Genomic DNA, 20842 nt, shown 5'->3' on the forward strand with positions numbered 1-20842 from the left:
GAATGTGAATCTAACCACAATAAGACACGTATCTAGCTAAGAGACATAAAATACATTGTCATTTGTGAACAAAGCGCTAGTCTGAAATCAAAGTACACAGCGTTACAATAATATATTACGTTTGTGCTAGAATATAACTCGGTCACCAATAACACTACACTCAAATAAAATAGCTAACATAGGTTGATACACAATACGAAAGTAAACGTATCTAATAAGAAATAAATGGATATTTAGAGAACTAAAATATAACACAACACAACGTAAAGATAAGAAATATTAATATATGAATATATTCGCAACAAAAATCACGTAAAGCTTCAACACGACTAAACAAATTTGTACTATTGGAAGAAATTACTGCCTAATCGAGATACGAACTTCAACTGAGGGATTTAGAGACTGTAATTTCTACGTTATATTCTAGGTACACATAGAATATAGGAGACAGGGAAACACTGAGATTTAGGCGGTGAACCAGATTCACAAGATCGTCTGGTGCAGCCGGTGCGGCTGGTGCGACCGGTGCGGTTGGTGCGACCGTTACGATAGACGAGAGCGACAGCCGTAACGTCACGCGCGTACACGTACACGCCTCACACCGCGACCGCATCATTAACACTGAAGAATAAAGAAGTGCCGCCGCGAATACACCGCACCGATACGCCTTGGTAAACGAATGGTAATCTACACATTAGGGCGGTAAGATGCGTGATTAACACTGAGTGTTCTCGTGCACAGCGGCGTGTTCAGCATTCAGTACAGGTGTGCGCCCCCCTGCCCCCGCCCCCGCGGCCAGGGCGCGCCCCCCTGCCCCCGCCGGGGCGCGCCCCCGCGGTCAGGGCGCGGCCTCCTCGGCCAGCTCGGGGCCGGCGGGGTCGCCGCGCGCCGGCCCGGCCGCCGCGCTCCCCGCCAGCTCCAGCGGCTCCGCGCCCGCGCAGCGACCCACGCTGCACTCCATGTCCGTGCTGCAACAGTATCACACAACACTATTGATCGAACTCATCAAACGACACTAATGTTAGTGGTTAGCTAAATGTATACCTCACCTGCACCGGTACGGAGTAAGTTAGGCATGCAACGGGCTTAAGTTATAATTCGCGACCACCTTATCGCTGAGTTTGTATTAAGTTAGTAGTTCTGGGCATGCGTGTTGTAAGGGCTATGGGTTGCATAGACAGACCGCTTGAGGCGCGATACCGTTCTACATATATAAAATAGTGAACACCCACACGGCACTGATGGTGGAGAGTTGCATGCGGGAGTTCTGCCACTGGTCCCCGGCCTCGATGCTGTCGAGCTGGTCCTCGTCCTGCGGGGGGGGCGCGCTGCCGGGGGACTCCAGGTTGATGAGCGTGGCGGTGGCCACCTCCCCCGCGCGCGCGCTCTCCTCCGTCGTGGAGCTGGTGGACTGGCTCGTGTCCACAGACTTCTGCGAGTCTGTTGGCAAAGCGGACATTACATAACCATAACCAACTACGTCGAAAAACTTCCCAATTAAGTTTAATTTTTGAATAAAAATGTTACAGTCACGAACTGTTATAAATGTTAACAAACAATATTAAAGTCGTTGAAATTCGTTCATATAACATTTCGCATCAAATCACAGGTAAATGAGTTGGGAAACCCGTGTGAATGTATGAAGCAAAACAAGTATGAAGCGTGTGATGTGATCTGCAAGCGGATGCGAGTGTGAGATGAAGAGAAATAAGCAAAGACCTGGAGCATGCATGTAGGTCAACCATTTCTTGAGCGGTCGAGTCGGTCCGAACACCGGCAGCATGCCGCTCTTCAGAGCATCTGCAACGCGGGCATGGGTTAGACAAATGATGACACCTCTACTCCAAAAATATACTTTTCATCATATATTTCGAGACACAATCTAAGCTGTGTCTACTAATACATTTAGGTCAAACTAATTAGTAACATTTTTACTGTTTTTAAATCACCTACAGGTGTTTTAGAGGTAGCGTGCTATCAACTCAGGTTTTAAGATTAATCACTACTGTTTTATAAGATTTTTTACTGACAGCGTGGATAAGCGTAGGGGAAAGCAAATACTACACAGAGATGTTGCTGGCTTAAAAAATACTACTATAATTAGAGGCAGAAAAATACTAAAAATAACTACGAAAATTGTTGTCAAATCTAGTACAAAATGTGAACCATGTATGAAACAGTGTCATCAAATAATAATACTTAACACCCAAAACGTAACACAATAACATTAACAATAAGCAAAAAGGTTTTGTAGGAAAACCTTTTTTCTGAAGAAAACAACATCACAAATTTCACAATGCATTCAATGATAGAAGATAACAATTGTTCAAATGTACAAGACGGTAATTTATACAAAATTTTCCTTCCATTTTTTCACAAATTAAAATTTATTAAAGAAATATATATTACAGAGCGTTAAGAATATGAATGACTAAAAGTAAAAGCACACTTATAAGAGTCGAACGAAACGAATTTTCTAATTCTGTAAATGAAATGTCATGAAACTTCGCTCACTTCTCTGTGTCGGTTCGTCCAAATTTGTATGAACCCTAGAATTCCTAGATAAATATTCTGACGGCTTCATCGGATTGGGCGTGGCTTATATAGTCGACATGTGTTCGCATTTTATCCATTGTGAATGACAGAGCAACAAGCAGATAAAACATAATTTATTTAAATTGAGTGATGCTAATTTTAAACGGTAAAAAAAATCGAAACGATTCTTTTGAAGCGTTCGGCTCGGATATGTGTGCGTTCACCATTATTCTCCTGACATTTACAATACATAGACAGTTTTTAAGAGATTTCCTTCATGAATAGCCCTGTGCTAGAGTAATATTCTGGCCATGGATTAGAGAGTGTGTGTTGTGTCCGTACCAGGTCGATGCCTGGTGTCGCAGCAGGGCGGCGGCGCGGGCGCGGGCGCGCGCGGGGGCCGCACTCGCACGCGGTAGAAGCGGGACCCGCGGGGCATGCCGTAGCGGTTGCCGCTCTGGATAAACAACAATGTTTTATATTCTCATCATCACTTTAAATAATTATTTATTTCGTTATGGCGGATATTGGCTGTACATATCCTTAATCTAACTCTTATGAGGTAACTCTTTGAAATCCTGCCCGATTTGAACTTCAGCTTCTTTATTTGCATACGTAGTTATTAAAAAAATCGCCATCAAATAAAAGTACTGTTCAAATCTCGTTCTGCACGAATTAAATTAGATACAATTTTTACAGATTTTATCGCTTGAAATTGATAGAAAAAAAGTCATGCATAACGGCGTTAAGTCTGCTAAATCATGCTTAACCTAATCTTACATTAAAATCGCTGAAAGATCTAGAAATTCCACCTCATTGTCACTGTCTATCTATTATTTTGATAAAACATATCAGTATTGTCATAATATTAAAATCACAACTCAAGATAAGTAATATATTATCTTTTTATACCTTCTTGGCATAGCAATACTCCTTGGACTCGACTGTGGCGACTGCGTACAGTTTTCTCTCACTTTCGTTCTTAACTTGTATGCTGAGATCTAAAGCCGCCAGACAGTCGCTGTGCACGAAATACATTATCGATGCTTCCTGGAAAATAATTACATATTACAATAAGGTGTTGAAGCGGGAAGAAATAGGATTACATGTTCATTTGACATGTTCTCGCAATACGTTTGAATTCATTTAACACGGAATTATTTGGGTTTCGCTTAATTCGATTGGGTATTCAGACAGCGCGAAATACTGGTGGAAAAAATTATACTCCGGAGCGGGAGTTCTGTATTATTTTATCGTGGTTCAATCGGTATATCGGGGTAGGAACGCAGAAATGCCAGTTTAAAGATATCGAGTTCAAAAACAAGGCACGCACAGACTTTTCAAATATGTGCGTATTAGAAAGAAACATTAACAGTTTTCGTAAAAATGTGGTTGCTGTGCCTAATCTTTCCACGGTCGAGTTTGATCATCGTCCCACAGGGCCAAGACAGTAATAGAAGAGAGAGTGCACTTACGTTTGCGCAAAGGAATGAAACGGCGAATATACCCTGCGCATGGCGGGTGTCTACTTATCTAGTAACACTAGCCGAGGTGGCCGAAAACGGTAATACAAGGGGGAGAATATTACAAGGGTGTATGTTCGTGTACCTGCAACACAGTGTAGTTAAGATGCGCGGGGTCCCACAGCAGCATGACGGTGTGTCCGGGCAGACACGACGACAGCGACAGCGTGCCCGCGGACAGCCCGCACGGCGTGTGGCAGCGACCGCGAGAGCGACGACCCTCCTCCTTCTTTGGTGACGACCTGCAAATATTTAATAAAGGAAATATTTAATCATGGGAATTATTTCGGCTATAGTGGTCTTGTTCGAGGGGAGGTTTAGCCGGTAAGGGTAAAACGACAAGAGTTTAATAATTCCGTCAATTTTCTGCTTCGACTCTTCCGTAATACCCCCTGGTATTGGCCCCAAAAGGGCTACGATAGTTACCTGTCTTTAGACTCTTTTCGATATGCATGTTTTTACTCTGTGCCCGTATAAAAACTACAAACATTATACTTTTAAATCTCAACGACAAAGCATAATCTGATATTCACAATTTACCTATAAGAATTTAATACAAGCCTCTGAAGAATTTAATATAAGCCTCTACAGTGACCTCATTTTAATGACAAGTATATCACGCGTTTTCTAAACATATTCGCATAATATAATTGCACAACATGAGTCCGCAATAAAGGCCATAAATTTGAACTCACGGCATATTTCTATTGAATCATATTGTGAAATATTATCACGGATATACACGTTATTATTTACGTAACACGATTGTCAAGCAGGCTAATACCAAAAGATTAAGGAACAATTTTCAGGATGATTTATCAGTATTTAATTTTTAAGTCACAATTACGGTTAGCCTACTTCTGCAAATCTTATCAGATTGATGGATAAATACAAGATTTTTTTTCTGCATGTCACCAGAACAAACAAGAATGAATGACTAGTAAAGAAAAACAAATAAAATAATGATTAACATTTCTAAAACAGTTTTTCACAGAATACAATCTTTGAACATTATATAACAAATAATCTTAGTCAGTTGATGAGACTTCCAGATTATTAAAAGGGAGTGCGTTTGTGTATGAACTTGTTTCACACCTTTGTATAAAATAACAAACAACAGATTACTCGTTAGTTCTAAGTTCTTTTTCTGTCCATATCCGACATCAATTTGAAAGGATACATACCTGCCATCACTATCGCTTTTCTCTTCCTCGGTTTTCTTCTCTAAATCTTTCTTCAAGTCCTTGACTTGCTGTTTCAGAACTTCATTCTCATTTTCAAGAGTGGCCAACTGGGAATAAGTAAGATATGAAGTGTTTATCAATTAATTTCGATTATCGATTTATTTTATAGTCGTACTAATGTCGAGGTGGCCTGACGGTTCTATGCAGTGGCGCCCAAACTAGGAATCTAAAAGAAACACGCATCTGTTTTGTTCGCGCGCGGAACTACGAAATTTTACATTAAAAAAGTGTTTTCTTTTTATTTGATTGACACAAAAAACACAATCTTGCCGCCCTTCTGATAGTGGCGCCCGGGGCGGTCCACCCCTCCGAATTTTTCAGAATAGTGTATTTGGTGTCAGAATTTAGAAAGTCAGTAGCGCTGACGTGGTTTTATATTACCTTGAAAATTTTAAATAAAATTCCGAATTCGGGAAAAGTTTATCTTCATCATGTAATTTTTAATCCAATAATGGATCGGACTACACATTATCAATATTCATCAATCAATCATACTTACTGCAATAAATGCATACCGAGGGGAATTATAACATAATATTGGTAAAATAATATATGTAATAGTCCTATTACAATTATTATTTGAAGTCGCTGTTAAATAGCAGTAAAAATACTTATTCTTTGTTTGTTTTGGTTTTTGAGAACATGGAACAATTATGTTTATAAAACCGAATAATATGTCGCGAATTCAACCCCGCATAGGTCAACCTTTTATGTCATCCACGAACGATTTAAGGTAAATGAGTTTTGGTAACTTTAAGTTGACTGTTCCTTATCCCCACCCAAGACAAGGTATTTTTTACAAATTTAGGGACGTTTTAACAATGTTCACGTTAGTCCCACCATACCTCTTTACTTAATATAACACAACTATTAACTATTATATTTTATAACTAACTTATTTTATCTGCATTAATGTGGTGTGCAATAAAGAATATTCTATCAAGACTAGGATTAAATTCCATGTATGTAATATTAGACAGTACCTGAGTCTTAAGCAGCTGATCGTAGTCGTTGGTGTCGGGGTCGGTCAGCTGTTGTATAGTGTCGCGGTACTTGCCGCACTCCCGCAGTAGCGCCAGCTCGCGCTCCCGCAGCGCGTCGATCTGACGCTCCTTCTCCGACAGCAGGCGGCGAGTCACGTCGTTCATAGACATCGATGTTGTTAACTAAGGAGGTAAAGGTTATACAATGGATTATTGAATTAGTGATAATTAGAAATTCAACTTTGTGCTGGGGTATTCGACCCGCTACTCGATATCGGTCGCAAATTATGGGGTGTAATAGTTCAATTAATTATTTATTTTTCTGTTCGGCAGACAATAAAGAAGGCTTTTCTTTTATGAGTAAAAATAACGAAAACAGATACTGGTGTGGGGTCATTGCATTTTATAGTAAGTGTATTTGCTTGTAACAAAATAAAAATCCACATAGTCACAAAACTTCCCAAACTCAACCATTTAAAATTCTCATCTCAAACTAGCAATTTTAACAAATACTTTGTTTACTATACCTAAATCAAAACAAGCATCGAAAATGTATATAATTTTTTTTTATTTATAAACGATACAAATGGAAAAACCGTGGCGAAGCCTTGGCAAGTCATTTTACACTACAGATATTATTTACCTGTTTATCAGATTCTTGCTTAGCGCTGGCGGCGGCGACCTCGGCCTCAAGCTTGGCCTTCCACTCAGCTTCGGCCTTCGCCAGCGCCTCCCTCACGGCCTCCTCCTTCTCGACTTCAGCATTCTCCTTCGTCTGCATAACTATAGCATTATGACTGGATATCTCGATGACGTCAGTGCGTTCGATCTTCTCAAGGCTAGACTCGGACGGCGAACGGTCCATATTTGTAAGTGCTACGAGGCGGAACCTGGGAACAGATTAAGAAAAAAGAATGATTATTATAAAGCAAAAATCCCTCGGGAACATAAAATCGGGATAAAACTATCCTCTGTTAAATCTGGTTTTAAACTATCTGTATACCAAGTTTCGTCTAAATCCGGTTAGTCGTTTTTGCATGAAAGAGGAACATACATCCATGAAAACAAATCTTCGCGTTTTTAATATTAGTACGATTTGTACTGTGGGTAATTTCCATTTAAAATTTTGATATCTAAAAGTATGAGAAGTTATTTTTTAAATCCTGTCTGGGGTTTTAGTTACTTGCAAATTCTTGTGATAATAATTCTTACAATGTCATATTTTGTAGATAATATCACCATACAGTATCTATAAGCATAGATAAGAAAATTCGCTGTAGGAATTATGTGATACTGATATGGTTAAAGGTTTTCATGATAGGAATTTAATACCTGGATCGTAAAGACTCGATTTCAGCCTTGTAATCCATATGCATCTTCTCTTGCAAGTCTCTGATCTCTTTCTGCTTCTGCGCCTCAATATCTTCAAGCTTACTCTCAAACCCTTTGATTTCCTCGCGAGTCTTTTCAAGCAAGTCTTTTGTATCCTGATGTTCCTTTTCTAACTGTTCAATTTTTTTCTGATGTTCGGTTTTCAAGTTCTCCATTTCAGTTTTAAGGTTTGATATCACTTCGTCTTTCTCGTTTAACGCTGCCTTCATATCACTAAGTTCTAGTTCATGGTCTACTGTCAGCCTCTGTGTCTCCTCACGAAACCTTATTGCACATTCAGCATTGCTCTTCTCCCAAGCTTCTAATATCTCTAAATATTTACTCGTTATAAATTTCTTCTGTTCATTTACTTCATTCTTTAAATTCGCCAACTCTTCTATTATGAAAACAATATTCACTTTACATAAACCGTAAACTTTCACTAAAAACTCTTGAAGTTTTTCTATATTTATTTTGTGTGTGTCCATATTGTCCTGCGAAAAAGAAAATACCTTCAGAATATTCATTGTTTTGTAAGCTTCCCTACTATACGACTACACATTTAAAATTAATAAACGAATAATGCTAATACTACTATGCAAAACAAAAGAAAACATGAAGACAGCTCATACGGGGCCGGTGAAGACAGGAGCAAAATAAAAAATTACAATAAATAACGGTAACCACTCATATAAGACCTCCGGCTCAAATACCCAGTTACTGAAAGGCGATTTCAATTTATTTTTCTCAAATTGAACGTCAGCCAGTAAAGTTAATTGATCGGCTACTCTCATCACAGTGCTTGCGAGAGAAAGGCAATATCAGTCACTACGCAAGTAAAATTAAAACTGAGTTTAAATTTAAAGTTACATTGAATTGTAACATTAAATGCCAATAAAATCGGCCTATTAGAGACTGGGGGATTGAGTTTTATTGATTCTAAATGTTCTAATATCGGAGTTCTTATAGAAGTGGTGTGTGTCGATGTTCGTCGCGGGGTAGATGTACACCTGTCGTTCGTCCCGGCCCCATTCCAAGCTCGATGGTAGCGACTCTTCGATGTATAAATCCGAGTTCTCAAACTCGTCACTCTTTGGCGAGCTCTCAGCTGTTTCCAATATAACCGGTAGTTTTCGCACCTCGGTTACCGTCGACACTGCCATCGTTTCAGGAACACATATTATTGAGATGTCGACTTTCTGTTTTTGTGTGGAACTCTGTCCGCCGAGCTTTTCGAAGTCACCGCCGGTTACTGACTCGAAGTCTCTGTGAAGGGTAAAAATATAGTATGAAATCTATTTATTTAAAAGAATAAATGTATAAGAAACTGATAATATCTGTAGGTAACTTACTTATCCATATCAACTTGAATATCTGCATCTTTACATTCGTGTTCTGATGCTCGTATTCTGAAAAGACAAAATTATTTAACAATTTTCATAATATTACTTATAGAACGTTGTTAAAAATTTAAACACTGTCAGAGGTTTTATTTATCACCATTTTTCAAAATCGTTGTGAACGATTTACTTCAAGAAAACCAATCTTTTTAATAAACGTTGACCATACAAAATTTTCATCAGCTTATCAAAATTTTCTTTTGGAATAAACTTACCTATAAATAAATAATATTTTCTTGGACAAAGTTATTTAGTAGCACATAACTACTATTATAAAACGCAACAACATACCTTTGCTGGAAAAACTGTACAGTGGCATCCATATCATAACTCGGTACGTCTTTCGCCAAATCAGGGAAAGCGTTCGCTATGTACTCGACATCAGCCTCGGTTAGTTTCGGGAGGTTGGCGTCGAATGTAGGGGGCGCCTGTGTAGCGAAGGTGGGAGGGAGCTCCGTCATGCCCGGGAACAGGCTGCGGAGGAAGTGGCCCTCGAACACGTTGTTGAACTCTTGTCTTCTGTGGACCTCCTCGTCGTGGATTTTTAGTAGCTTTTCCGCGAGATCTGTCGCCCACTTGAAATTATAGAGAAAAATTGAGTTAAGTATGTTTATTCTTTCGTTGATCACGCGGATTCATTTTTTACTGCATATTCTTGATATATGACATATGTATATCAACAATATGCAGTAAAAAAGTTTAAATCTCATATATTATATGAGATTGATATACCATGATATTCCATAACATGATATACCATTACATCTAGTATCATACACCATGATACTAGACTTAGTACGCTTGTGTATCGTGACTTAAAGGTTTACTTTTAAATTAAAAAGACAAGCCAATGCTTTTGTCTCTGCTTAAATTTTGTTGCCATCGAAAGAATAAGAAAATGAACATTATATCTGATATAAAAAACCACAGTCCTTAAAGTTCAAAATGCCGTATCAATACTGTTTACCTTAAGATGTGCCTGTGAGAAGCTCCTCCTCCTGGCGACCTCGTGGACCGCGCTGACGAACACGCCGGGCGCGCGGTGCAGCTGCGACACGATGCTGAAGTAGCGCGACAGGCGGTTGAAGCACTGGAACGACAGCATGGCGTGCGCGTCCTGCACCGACATCGAGTTCTCGATCATCAGGACCGCTCTGGAAGAAGATAGACGGATATAGTCAGCAGATTTATTTATATTAATGAAAAAAAATAAAATTAAATAATGATATCTTTTTTTACACTCACACATGACCATCAGGTCCCAAATTAGAAATAGACTGCTAATTAATCTCACTAGCATCAATTGGAATAAAATAGGCCATTTGTCGGAATCCTAATAGTTTATTGTAAACTTTTAGATCAAACTCTTTCTCTTTAAAACCTACTTCTAAGAATCCTTCTACAATACTATTATTTGACTCTCCGATATTATAATCTGAGAAGTGAGACTTAGCTTTCTATTTTAAGAACTTGTTAATACAAAAACAACTATCGTTAACTTTTTTCACAAAAATGTCCCTCCAATATTAAAAAGTATGAATGTATGTATATTTAATTGGTACAAAAGTAAAAGGAAAATCTCTACTTACTCTAATCTCGCCTTCAATATATGTGAGAGTTCATCCTTAGACTTGGCGATACGTCTCCTTATGTCGATGAGCATCTGATGACCTTTCAACAACTTTTTGAGCTGACACCAGTGCGACTGCACCAGCGTGGGCAGGACGGACGGGTCGCATGTCGTGTTCAGACGTTCACGACACTGGAGAATGATAAACTTATTCGTTTAATACTAAATGGATAAGTTTAGTAAACTGAGTTACTGTTTATCAGGGTCAAAAGTAGATGTTAGTGAGAGTAAATTCATAGCACACAGTTAACAACTAAAGGTCTGGAATATTTGGTAGCATTGCATTATTTATTAAGGAAAACCATTGATTTATTAGAAACCAACCATTTTTTGGAAACCACCAACGTGCAGTAGGAAATGTAATCCTCACAAGTAGAAAAACTATAAACCGTCTGTGGTTTTTCTAATACACATCATTTGTTCGAGACAAATTTGGTCCAGTTTAAGTTTGACCATCACTCTTTCTACACACACAAAATAGAAGGTAATAAAAGGATATTTTCCAAATGTCTTACCTGAATTAACGATGCTGCCTGGTCGCGTTGATCTCTCTCTAATTTCTTCACATCGTTCAGTAACTGATCAAGCCCGTACAGCCGCTCCTCAATACCCTTTATATGCTTCAAGCCATGCATGTTAGCGTACTCTAGGATGTGGTACAGCTCTGCCTCACGCTCTTTGAGAGGATCTGCGTCTAACTGTAAGTAAGAAGAAATAATTGTTAATTTCCAATGACAATTTTATTTTACCTTTTTGAAACAAAGTACTTATAAGGATTATACATTCTTAGGAACCCAATTTTAATGTGTTGTATGCGTAAATCACCTACAAACGGATTAGCGCTATTCAATATAATGCCACAACCCTTCGCAGAGATGGTCCTCTGACCCGAGAACGGTGGAACAAACACGGGCTTTGGCGTTACCACGTGAATAATGATCAAAATCAGTTCTCTTATATGAAATCTGTATCGTTAAAACGTTTTAAGCCCATGTGGCAAAAATAGTAATACTCCAGCGTATGATTCCATAAACTACGCAATAAGCGAATCAAAACACCAAGAGTTTGATTCAACAATTTTAATAGCATTACAAGAAAGTACACAAGAGCATGTGTAACCTTAAAACATACTTTGATAAAGGTTTTATGCGTTCTGATAAAATTTAATATACGCAAACTTATGCACACATTTCAGATTTTCAAAATACCGTCACGAATGATCATCTTGTTTAACAATAACAACAAACTATTCTTTGTTTATTATCCATGTCTATTTGGGTAATAATAAGTCTCTGTTATGGCATTAAAGCTAATTGTTATCGTTAGCCTGAAAGCAATGTCCAGTATTCAATGTTCACATGCCTATAATGGGAATACGAATTCCCCAATAACCCATTATTCCGTGGTAAAAGCAATAAACGTAAACATTTATTTGCACAAACAGATCCTTTTAATACGACGCAATATTCGAATAAAAAATTATCGGTGTATTATGCTCGTATTACGAAGTCAAGGTTTTTGCATTTCTGACCCAATTTCGATATTTTTTTAAAAGATTGAGCAAGTCTTGGCTGCTTTTGGATTGCCAATGGGCTTCCTCCGCTCTAGGGAAAACATAGCGTGACGGACTCCGATCGTCCCTGAGTCCTTCTCCGTTCCTTATTCATGGCCATGCGGAAACGCTTTCGCATACCGTAACCACGGATAAACAAATACCTCGCTTAGACATGTAGTATTTATCCCAATAATATGTTTTAGCTAACTGAATATAAGCAACAAGTACTTACTAATGCTAATCCCTTTTGGCAATAGTCCAAAATATCTTGAAGCGACGCTTTGTTCCCTTGAGCCAATATCCAGTGTAGTAGGGACGGTTCCTCCTTGCTCTCGTAAGACTGTGCCTTAAAAGTGACCCCCTCATCAGACTCTTCGATATGAGGGATGGGCTCCGAAGATGTGGCACCTTCGTTACCTGAAGACGCATCTTTGTGCTCAAAAACTGGAATGGGTAAAATCGTTTTTTGTCAGTTTCACTTGTTCTGTGAAATTGATTTGGGCGTAAAAATACCAGTTGAGGTTTAAGAGGTGGAGAAAGTTCCTAAAATTTAGTTAAATGAAAATTTTAGACGTCAAAACCAAGTTTGTTAGCATTTTGAGCGATCTCATTCGTATCCTTATTCGCAAAGTAATTAATTTCACAAGTCACAACATAGATAAGCTGCAACAGTCCCTCAGAATTGTTATAATTAGAATATGTTATCAGTCACTGCCCTAAAAGCATACAATAATCGATATAAATCACATCATAAACCCTTCAAACTACCTGGATGACGTCAGCAGTGAATATTTAATCGTTTCCGCTTAAAACCTGTTTGCACTAAAAAGTCATTAGCCGAAAATAACTGAGGCGTCGTAATGCCAACTCATTGACATTGAAAATAGAATCAATTTAGATTCTGGCCTAGTGTAACACATATCGAGCACATCGTTAAATCGTAACTTCAATGTTGGTCGAACACGTTTGGTCTATATTAGGTGAAACTATTCGATCAAGATACATAAGTGATAGGTATATTGATTCATATTTAACAGACATTCATATGGAATATTTCACATACATTACAACATACTAAGAAATATAAGACGAGCATGATATGAGCAAAATAAGTATTCATGAAGATGATTTTAAATACTTCTGATGGTTCGCCGTGTGATGACGAAGCCGCATAATAAAAAAGACGGCTATTTGTTTTACATAAAACAGGTGAAGCGTTGAGTATTTGCCTTCTCGAAAATGAACTCATTTCGAAACGAACGATAATACGTTTATTTACACAGCGTATTGTATTGTTAAGCACTTACCATCTTCGTCGGACAGTTTGAATGCCTCGACGCCAAAATCCTGGCAGGGTTTGTTTTCTGAGCTGTTGTCTAGCGGATGCGTGATCCTGTAGTGTGGGCCTTCGAAGTCCGTGTCCTCAAAAACGTCAAAAGCCGAGAACCTGTGGGCCTCAGCATTCAGCTGCAACGGCGGCAATATTGGTATCTTGCCTAAAGATTCTAAAACTTCGTTGAGCCTAAAAACAAAACATTACTCATTGGAGCTTATCTTTCATTGACAGACGAAATAAGATTACCTACATGAAGTACGTAGACAGGCGGAAATAAGATATCTTTTTGTTTTTAGATATGAGGCTCATTGACTTTTAAAGAAAAAAAAAACCCGGAATCCCCGGATAAAAATATGAAGCTATAAAATATGCATACGAATATTCCATTTACGTACAAAACGCACTTGGAAAATTCTCTGTGCCATCCTATGGAGCCAGCAGACAAATGGATGTCCTATCATTGTCTCCTTTGTCTGCGAAACTAAACATGCATCCCTTTCAAATGCTAAACTAGCCGTTGCAAAATATAAGCATGTGTATTGTTCACACATGCAAGAGTATTTAGAAGATTACCTACTGTTTGTACTTTAAACACATATCACGTGCCAGTGAAGAGGTTTGAGCTTATCATAAAAGTTGGTCTAGACAGAATTGTGGAGTATATGCAAAGCAGAAGTGGGGCGCGCGGCCGCCGGTCAGGGTCAATGGAAATGCGACGATGCACGCCAGAGGTCCGAGTGTGACCCAAAAATATTTTAACGAACCAACCTAAATAAAGACGACTACTCTTTTTAGTTTGAAATTATTTTATGTTGAATGAGGTACTTACCTATTAATTGTTCCTAGTTATTAGTCATGGCATTGTAATAAATATAAAGCGTATTGCGCATTATCATCCTAATAAACACGCATTCTTAAAACGTGTTTAAACTTTAAATATTGTATGAAACTACCTGTAAAACTATGTAGTCCTAGACACTATGATTATGCAAACTCATGGTCTTGTAATGGCGGTAAATAAATGCATGGCGACTGTATGTAGAATCAATACTGAAACCGCTGCACTGACCTAACACAGTACGATGTGCGCAACTGTACCTAAAATAATTTATTCAGGCGAATGACAACGCGACACGAACGAGCTATGTCAACATTGTCGACTGAACTTCCTCGCATGCGGACATGAAACTCACACGTAATTATTAAATTACTTAAGTATATAATTACTATAACACTACGATATAATGCGTCAAGAATTCATGGAGCATTTTTATTCAATAGAGAAGGATTCCTTTAAAAGCATTTAATAAAGAATATATTACGATAACATACAACCTCGCGAGACATTTCCAATCTAAATTACGCAAAAACCAAACAATATTATATTAACAAGGTTAATGAGAATGAATTAATGCTCGCCGCCTTGTGTTACAGAAATTACTTTTTACTTTTAACGACTAGTTTGATTGTTGATAGCTTTGTTAGTAAATAAATGTAGCTGTGAACTTGAACGAATTGCAGTCGGTAATGGTTTTTAACACGAACGTGCGGTGCAGCACATAGATCATAACTCAAGTGACCAAGCTTTCCGTTATGAACGAGACTATTCACAAAAAGAGGGGTTTTGTAAGTTTAACGTATCTGTGTCCGTGCCATCACAGCTCCCGAACGGATTGAGCGATTTCAATGAAGTTTGCTTCGAATTATGTGCGAGTGTTCCTAGACATGTTCGATAAAAAATGGTCTAGCTATTTCAAAGTTGGTGGGGGGTTAAAGTAGGAAATAATTATATCCCAGTATTTACAATTAATAAACGAGTTCTTGAGTAGAGACCGCGAATCGGCAAACGGTAGTGCAGGCGGATGCTGGGTGCGGCAAGCCGAAGACAGGGCGCTATGGCGCACATTGGGGAGGCCTATGTCCAGCAGTGGACTACTAAAGGCTGATGATGATGATATACATTGTTGGTCATGTGAGCTACAGCTGTAGGAGGTATTTTAATTTTTAAATTGTAATTACTCATCAATCGTAAAACTAAAAATTACCATTTCCTTTTTTCTCTCCGTAGTCAAGCGATTTAAAACCATCCTGTTCTATTTATAATGATTTCACTGACTACCTGGCAATTTACCTAAACAGATCAATGTCCCGTTTTGAGTCCCGGAAAAGATGGTCACTTCAATCATTACCTACCAAGCACCCAACTACCTCTGTATGTGTATACTAAGTATTATAGTGTTTACTATTTGTTACTATCATAGATGTCGTATAATAAACAAGCACATGTTTTCATTTAGTAATGTTTGAGGAAAGGTTGAGCACTTTCCTCCTGTGAGATGCGTGGCTACTGCGTGACTCACTCAGAGATTAAGAATAGTAGAACTCAATATCTTAGTTACATGTTAAATACCGTTTCGTGGTAAAACCGCAATGAGATCGCACACGGCAGTTATCACAAAATGACTTATCATTATCAAAGAGAAATGTAGTTTATAATTTATGAAAGAGGAGGTTAGTAGCAGTGAGGAATTTAAACCTTGTGTCGCGGGGGTTTTCAAAACTTTTAAATCACGTTCACCAAGACACAAGCTCAAAACAAGCATTAGTAGATCACGACGCGCGTAGTGTTAGGCATGGTGACCTCAACCACTCGACTCAGTGCGTCGAATGTATCTTCTGAGACTTCAGTACTTACGATTTTCAGACCACAATTCTTATAGATGCGTTAGACTAACTACCCACTAAAGAAAACTAAAGCAGCGGAACTGCTCTCTAACAAACTGGAAGGGAGGTTTTGCAGGCCTGTAGAACAAAATCATACTTTGACACTTACCCAGACAACTTTTCATGATACTCTTCCTTTTTTAGTCGATGTTTCCTAAAGGATTCTTTAAAATTCCGCGATCTCTCACAGAATTCGTTGAATATGTCCTCCAAGTTAGCGACCACCGCTGCCCAGCCCTGCATCAAAGGAATCATTAAGCAAATGATATCGGGTCGAGGTCATCCAACCGATTAGTTTACTTAAACTCGTTAATTTAAATATACCTAGTGACACACTTGTGTCCACTAATAGAGTATGTTACTGCCTGGAGACTCAATTGTTTTACGCATTGACATAGTTTTTGTTAATGATCTTAATAATTATTACGACGAAACGAAGATAGAGCAGAAATGAGGAGCGAAAATTTAAAGTTTAAAGTAATCATATAATTTGTTCAAAATGTAAGGTATTTTTAGCAAGCCACTTCACAATTTGCGCTACTTTGTCCGCCAACCGTTTTTCTGGTCGATGAGATCTAGCCTATTATTATAATAGACAATGTTATCAGCTAGGTAGATAGCGAAGTAATTGGTTCGTATAGGTTCTCGATAATCGCAAGTATGTCAACATAATTACAACCAATATACATAGTATGGTCAAAAATGTAAACTATTACTGTAATAGCAATTAGATAAGATTAACTCACAGTGTTATAAGCACACGAGAATTTATAATCATTGTTATTTACATACATTTCGTACGAATTGAGACGATACCTACGTTTAAAGTTCCGTGTATCAGCCGTTTCGCGCGTGCTAATTACGAATGCGATTTTAGTTGACTTCAAACTTATTTACAATCTTGAATAGAGTTCCAGTCAAACATAATGTAATTTAGATTGTGGAACAAAGAAACAAATATATTGGAATTCGTATTGAATAGTAATGGCTCACAATTACTTACTTGGTGTTGCAAATGCTGCTCATGCACCAGCTGATCACAACTGCTGGACACTTCGAATGCGAGGTCACTGAACTGCTGGGCGAGTGACGCGCATGACGTCACAGTGTAAACGTTAGGCTGCAGAGAACAACACTTCTCCACCGCAGCCTTCAGCTCAGCCACCGACTTCCCATCGAAAGCACTTCGGAACTCACTTGAAAACTCACCGGTGCTCAACTCCACTATCGGACTTAGATCACACACTAAAAACGTACAAGAAATTACGTAAAACAATTCTTAATAATATATTTTTAAGAACAACATTGTGTAACCGCCTTCAAATAAAAACTAGCGAGCTTAACTTGATGATATTCTTATGGGACCAAATGACAGCTATATCACGTTAAATGAAGAAAGAATCAACAAAGTCGATTCGTCCAGTCCGAAGTTCTGAGGTTAAAAATTAAAAAAAGGCAAGTGTTAGTTGCTTGAAGACTGCTTATTTAGGACTGATTGGACATCAGTTCAAAAGTCATTAGTACAGTATATTACAGTACCGTTAAATTAGCAGTCTTAGAGCAAGTACTCATATTGCCTTGAAATTATGAATATATAATTAATATAATACATACTCATTTAATTAAACACATACTAAACCATCAAATTAAGTATTAAAGGCATACTTACTGGACTGTTTCAAATGGCTGTCCTTCACAGAAGGTTTGCTGAACATGTATATAGGGTTTGTGTCGGTACCAGCACTGTATGAGGAAACCATATGATCAGACTGCAGAACTTCACCCCCGCTCACGAGGAGCACCAAGGAGTTTGCTGGCACTTTAGACTTCCTCTCTATTGCTAGTTTTAGTGAGGACACACTAAAAACAAAATCATCACTATATATTTTTTAAGAATAAATTACTTATTTCAGTTTCTTTTAAAATTAAACATATCTTGTAGGGTATTATATAAAACATCTCATAGTACATTTTAAGTTGACTTTGAACACTGTAAACATACACATATAAATATTTATGGCTTTACCAATTTAACTTTCTCATAATTATCAATCTGTCTACTAAGCCACATAAACATACCTACAGTTTCTCTACACATAAATACATTAAATATAAATATAAAATAAGACTTAATATCTTCTAAGAATCAATTCAACTTAAAATTATGTTTTTTCAATCTAATTTCTCTGAATAAGTTTGTACAAAGTCTGCATGAATAATGAGTAAGATGAATTCTGCATGACTCGTCAAAATAATTATATTTGGCAACAGTTGGTACATTCTAAAAAGGTTTATTGGTATGATTGAAAATTTCTTTATGGACTCATCAAATGTGAACTTTGTTTGTATAGCAACATATGTTTTTCCTTGAAATATGTTTTTGTGGATAATGTATACAACAAACAAAGAGCCTTTTTCATAATGGAAATCTTTCTTTGAAAATGCTGTATGATATAAATCAACCAAAAAAGGTATAAAATGTACATAGTTATTAATAGTAATGTTGCCCTAGAGCCAAATATGTTTCTTAAATTGCATAAAAAAAACTTGAGTGTAGGATATTTTCTTCATTTAGTCCTTTTAGAAAAATATATACAGTTAATAGCTAAAAGTTACTTACTTCTGTAGAGTGAGACTCATATCATATGTGGTCATTTGACCAGCATCCACGTGAAACACATACAGCATTTTGGCAGTGTATTAATTCTCACAGCTTAAATATAATATGCCTTAATGTAACTATCACTTGCATCTGCCTGCATATCCATGGACACTACAAAAAAAAAAGTATATTTATGGGAAGAGGTTTTATGAGACATGTATTGCCTGTTGTTATTAATTTTAAGTTTGATAAGCATTTTAGAAAAATGTATTCAAAGTTAGTATACCAATACCACACAATATTCAGAAGGTTGCACAGTGTGAAAAAGAAGTATTTTTAATTCAAAATAATTAAATATTTAATATGATTACAACAAAGAGTTATAATTGATTAAATGTTCAGCATATAGTAAAAAAATATCTTAAATGTTAATAAGTAGCTTTAGTGAAAAAATGAGTAATATTTTGATTAAGGAATGCATCAGAACTTGGAAAACAGAGGTATTTTTGATATTTTTTTATTAATAAAAGATGATTAGTGGTAATATTAAATAAAAATTTAAACATGTGTTATTTATTACAGAACAAAACATTGCCAAACCAGTCATGGTGTTATCTGCATTTCAGCACTCAAATATATAAACAGTTGTGAATAAATATGAACTTGAAAATAACACTTGAAAGTATTTTATGTATCTAAAAACGATAAGTTGGACCTTACTCTATTTACAGCACAAAGAAAACAGCAGTTCATATCCATGTTTTTTAATTCAACAAAAAATACCACGCGCAAAGAAAACCTAGTAGACAAGCCTAAAATAAACAACAACGTCATAGTATGGACTATCAGTACAATCGGTACATTTGTAAACTTTTATATAATAATCAATCATTTATTAATTGCAATACATGATGCAAATGATTAAAACGTAAAAAAGTAGACGTGGTCAGCCAAATAGATAAGATGGAATTAATGCGTTAGAAAAAAAAATTAACAACAAAGATTTTGCACTTACGCAGTCTAGAAATCTCGCAAATACTCCTTAGAGCATTGCTAAGTTCTCAAACAAATCCATTAACAAGTTTTAACATGCATCACGTTAAATAATAAACAAACACATATAACGAAACTATACGAAATAGAAGGGCTGTTTATAATTTAAACTCTCGAAAATGTAAAAACACCACCATTGCTCAACTCAATAATCACTCAGCTGACATGACAGATAATAGGCGCACACTACATACTCACAACAAAAACATTGAACTATGTAACGCTGTCTTGTCCCTATCACACTCATTACTTTGTGATAGGACTATCCTTCTATGATGCTACAAAACAAAAAAATACAATCTGGTTCCACTGAAATGTCAAATACGACATTGCAATAAAAAAATATTAGAAATAGAAAACCCTTGGAACAGTGTTACCATTACCAGAAAATACAAAACAAAGAAAATCTGTAAACAAAATAGAGAAAGTAGCCGTTATGTGATAATAAAAAATAAATTACCATTTGATGGACCAGTATTGAATTAAACTTGAGTTTTTGTAATTAAAGCATGCAGGCATTTTCTTTCATTAATGAGACACAATAAGCCTTTCAGCTCTTAAATGAATGTCTACATTATTGTTGTCTGAACGATTATTTCATGCACACTGCTGACACTGCAGTAAAATAATTTTAGGATTTTTTTTTATCCATCCTGCCATCTATCCTACCATATAAAAACAAAGAAAGGTACGGCTGGTTTTGGGTAGTCGACTTTACAATTATCATTACAGATGTCGCTTTTAACCTGAAAATTACCTAAAATACCCACACCATCGCTTATGACGCAGATTTAACGTAAGTACCTAATACAATGACCCAATAGATTGAAGATATGATTATTGATGACTACGTCACTCAAGGTTCTCGATGTTATTTTTAAAAGTC

General features: G+C 37.1%; 1 protein-coding gene across 3 annotated transcripts; it reads right to left on the bottom strand.

Annotated features, from left to right (window-relative positions):
• Positions 1 to 816: 816 nt before the first annotated feature.
• LOC113501058 (RB1-inducible coiled-coil protein 1) lies at positions 817 to 20219 on the bottom strand. Of its 3 annotated transcripts, none has more exons than XM_026882048.1 (23): positions 19919 to 20219; positions 18922 to 19074; positions 17971 to 18179; positions 17305 to 17546; positions 16411 to 16538; positions 13549 to 13763; positions 12474 to 12685; positions 11202 to 11384; positions 10646 to 10818; positions 10024 to 10210; positions 9348 to 9631; positions 9009 to 9065; positions 8796 to 8922; positions 7618 to 8150; positions 6929 to 7175; positions 6286 to 6468; positions 5243 to 5349; positions 4144 to 4300; positions 3448 to 3585; positions 2878 to 2992; positions 1720 to 1800; positions 1233 to 1440; positions 817 to 968 (listed from the first exon to the last, which is right to left on the bottom strand). In XM_026882048.1, exons 2-23 carry the CDS (start codon positions 18987 to 18989, stop codon positions 839 to 841), a joined length of 3984 nt encoding a protein of 1327 aa, XP_026737849.1. In that variant the 5' UTR covers positions 18990 to 19074; positions 19919 to 20219; the 3' UTR covers positions 817 to 838. The 3 variants fall into 3 exon arrangements, with proteins under 3 accessions (XP_026737849.1, XP_026737850.1, XP_026737851.1); XM_026882049.1 differs by having other exon boundaries at positions 17971 to 18161; positions 19919 to 20217; XM_026882050.1 differs by lacking the exon at positions 1720 to 1800 and having other exon boundaries at positions 19919 to 20218.
• Positions 20220 to 20842: the final 623 nt, after the last annotated feature.

The sequence above is a fragment of the Trichoplusia ni genome, chromosome 15, assembly GCF_003590095.1.
Source record: "Trichoplusia ni isolate ovarian cell line Hi5 chromosome 15, tn1, whole genome shotgun sequence".
In the NCBI taxonomy this organism is placed as follows: Eukaryota; Metazoa; Arthropoda; class Insecta; order Lepidoptera; family Noctuidae; genus Trichoplusia; species Trichoplusia ni.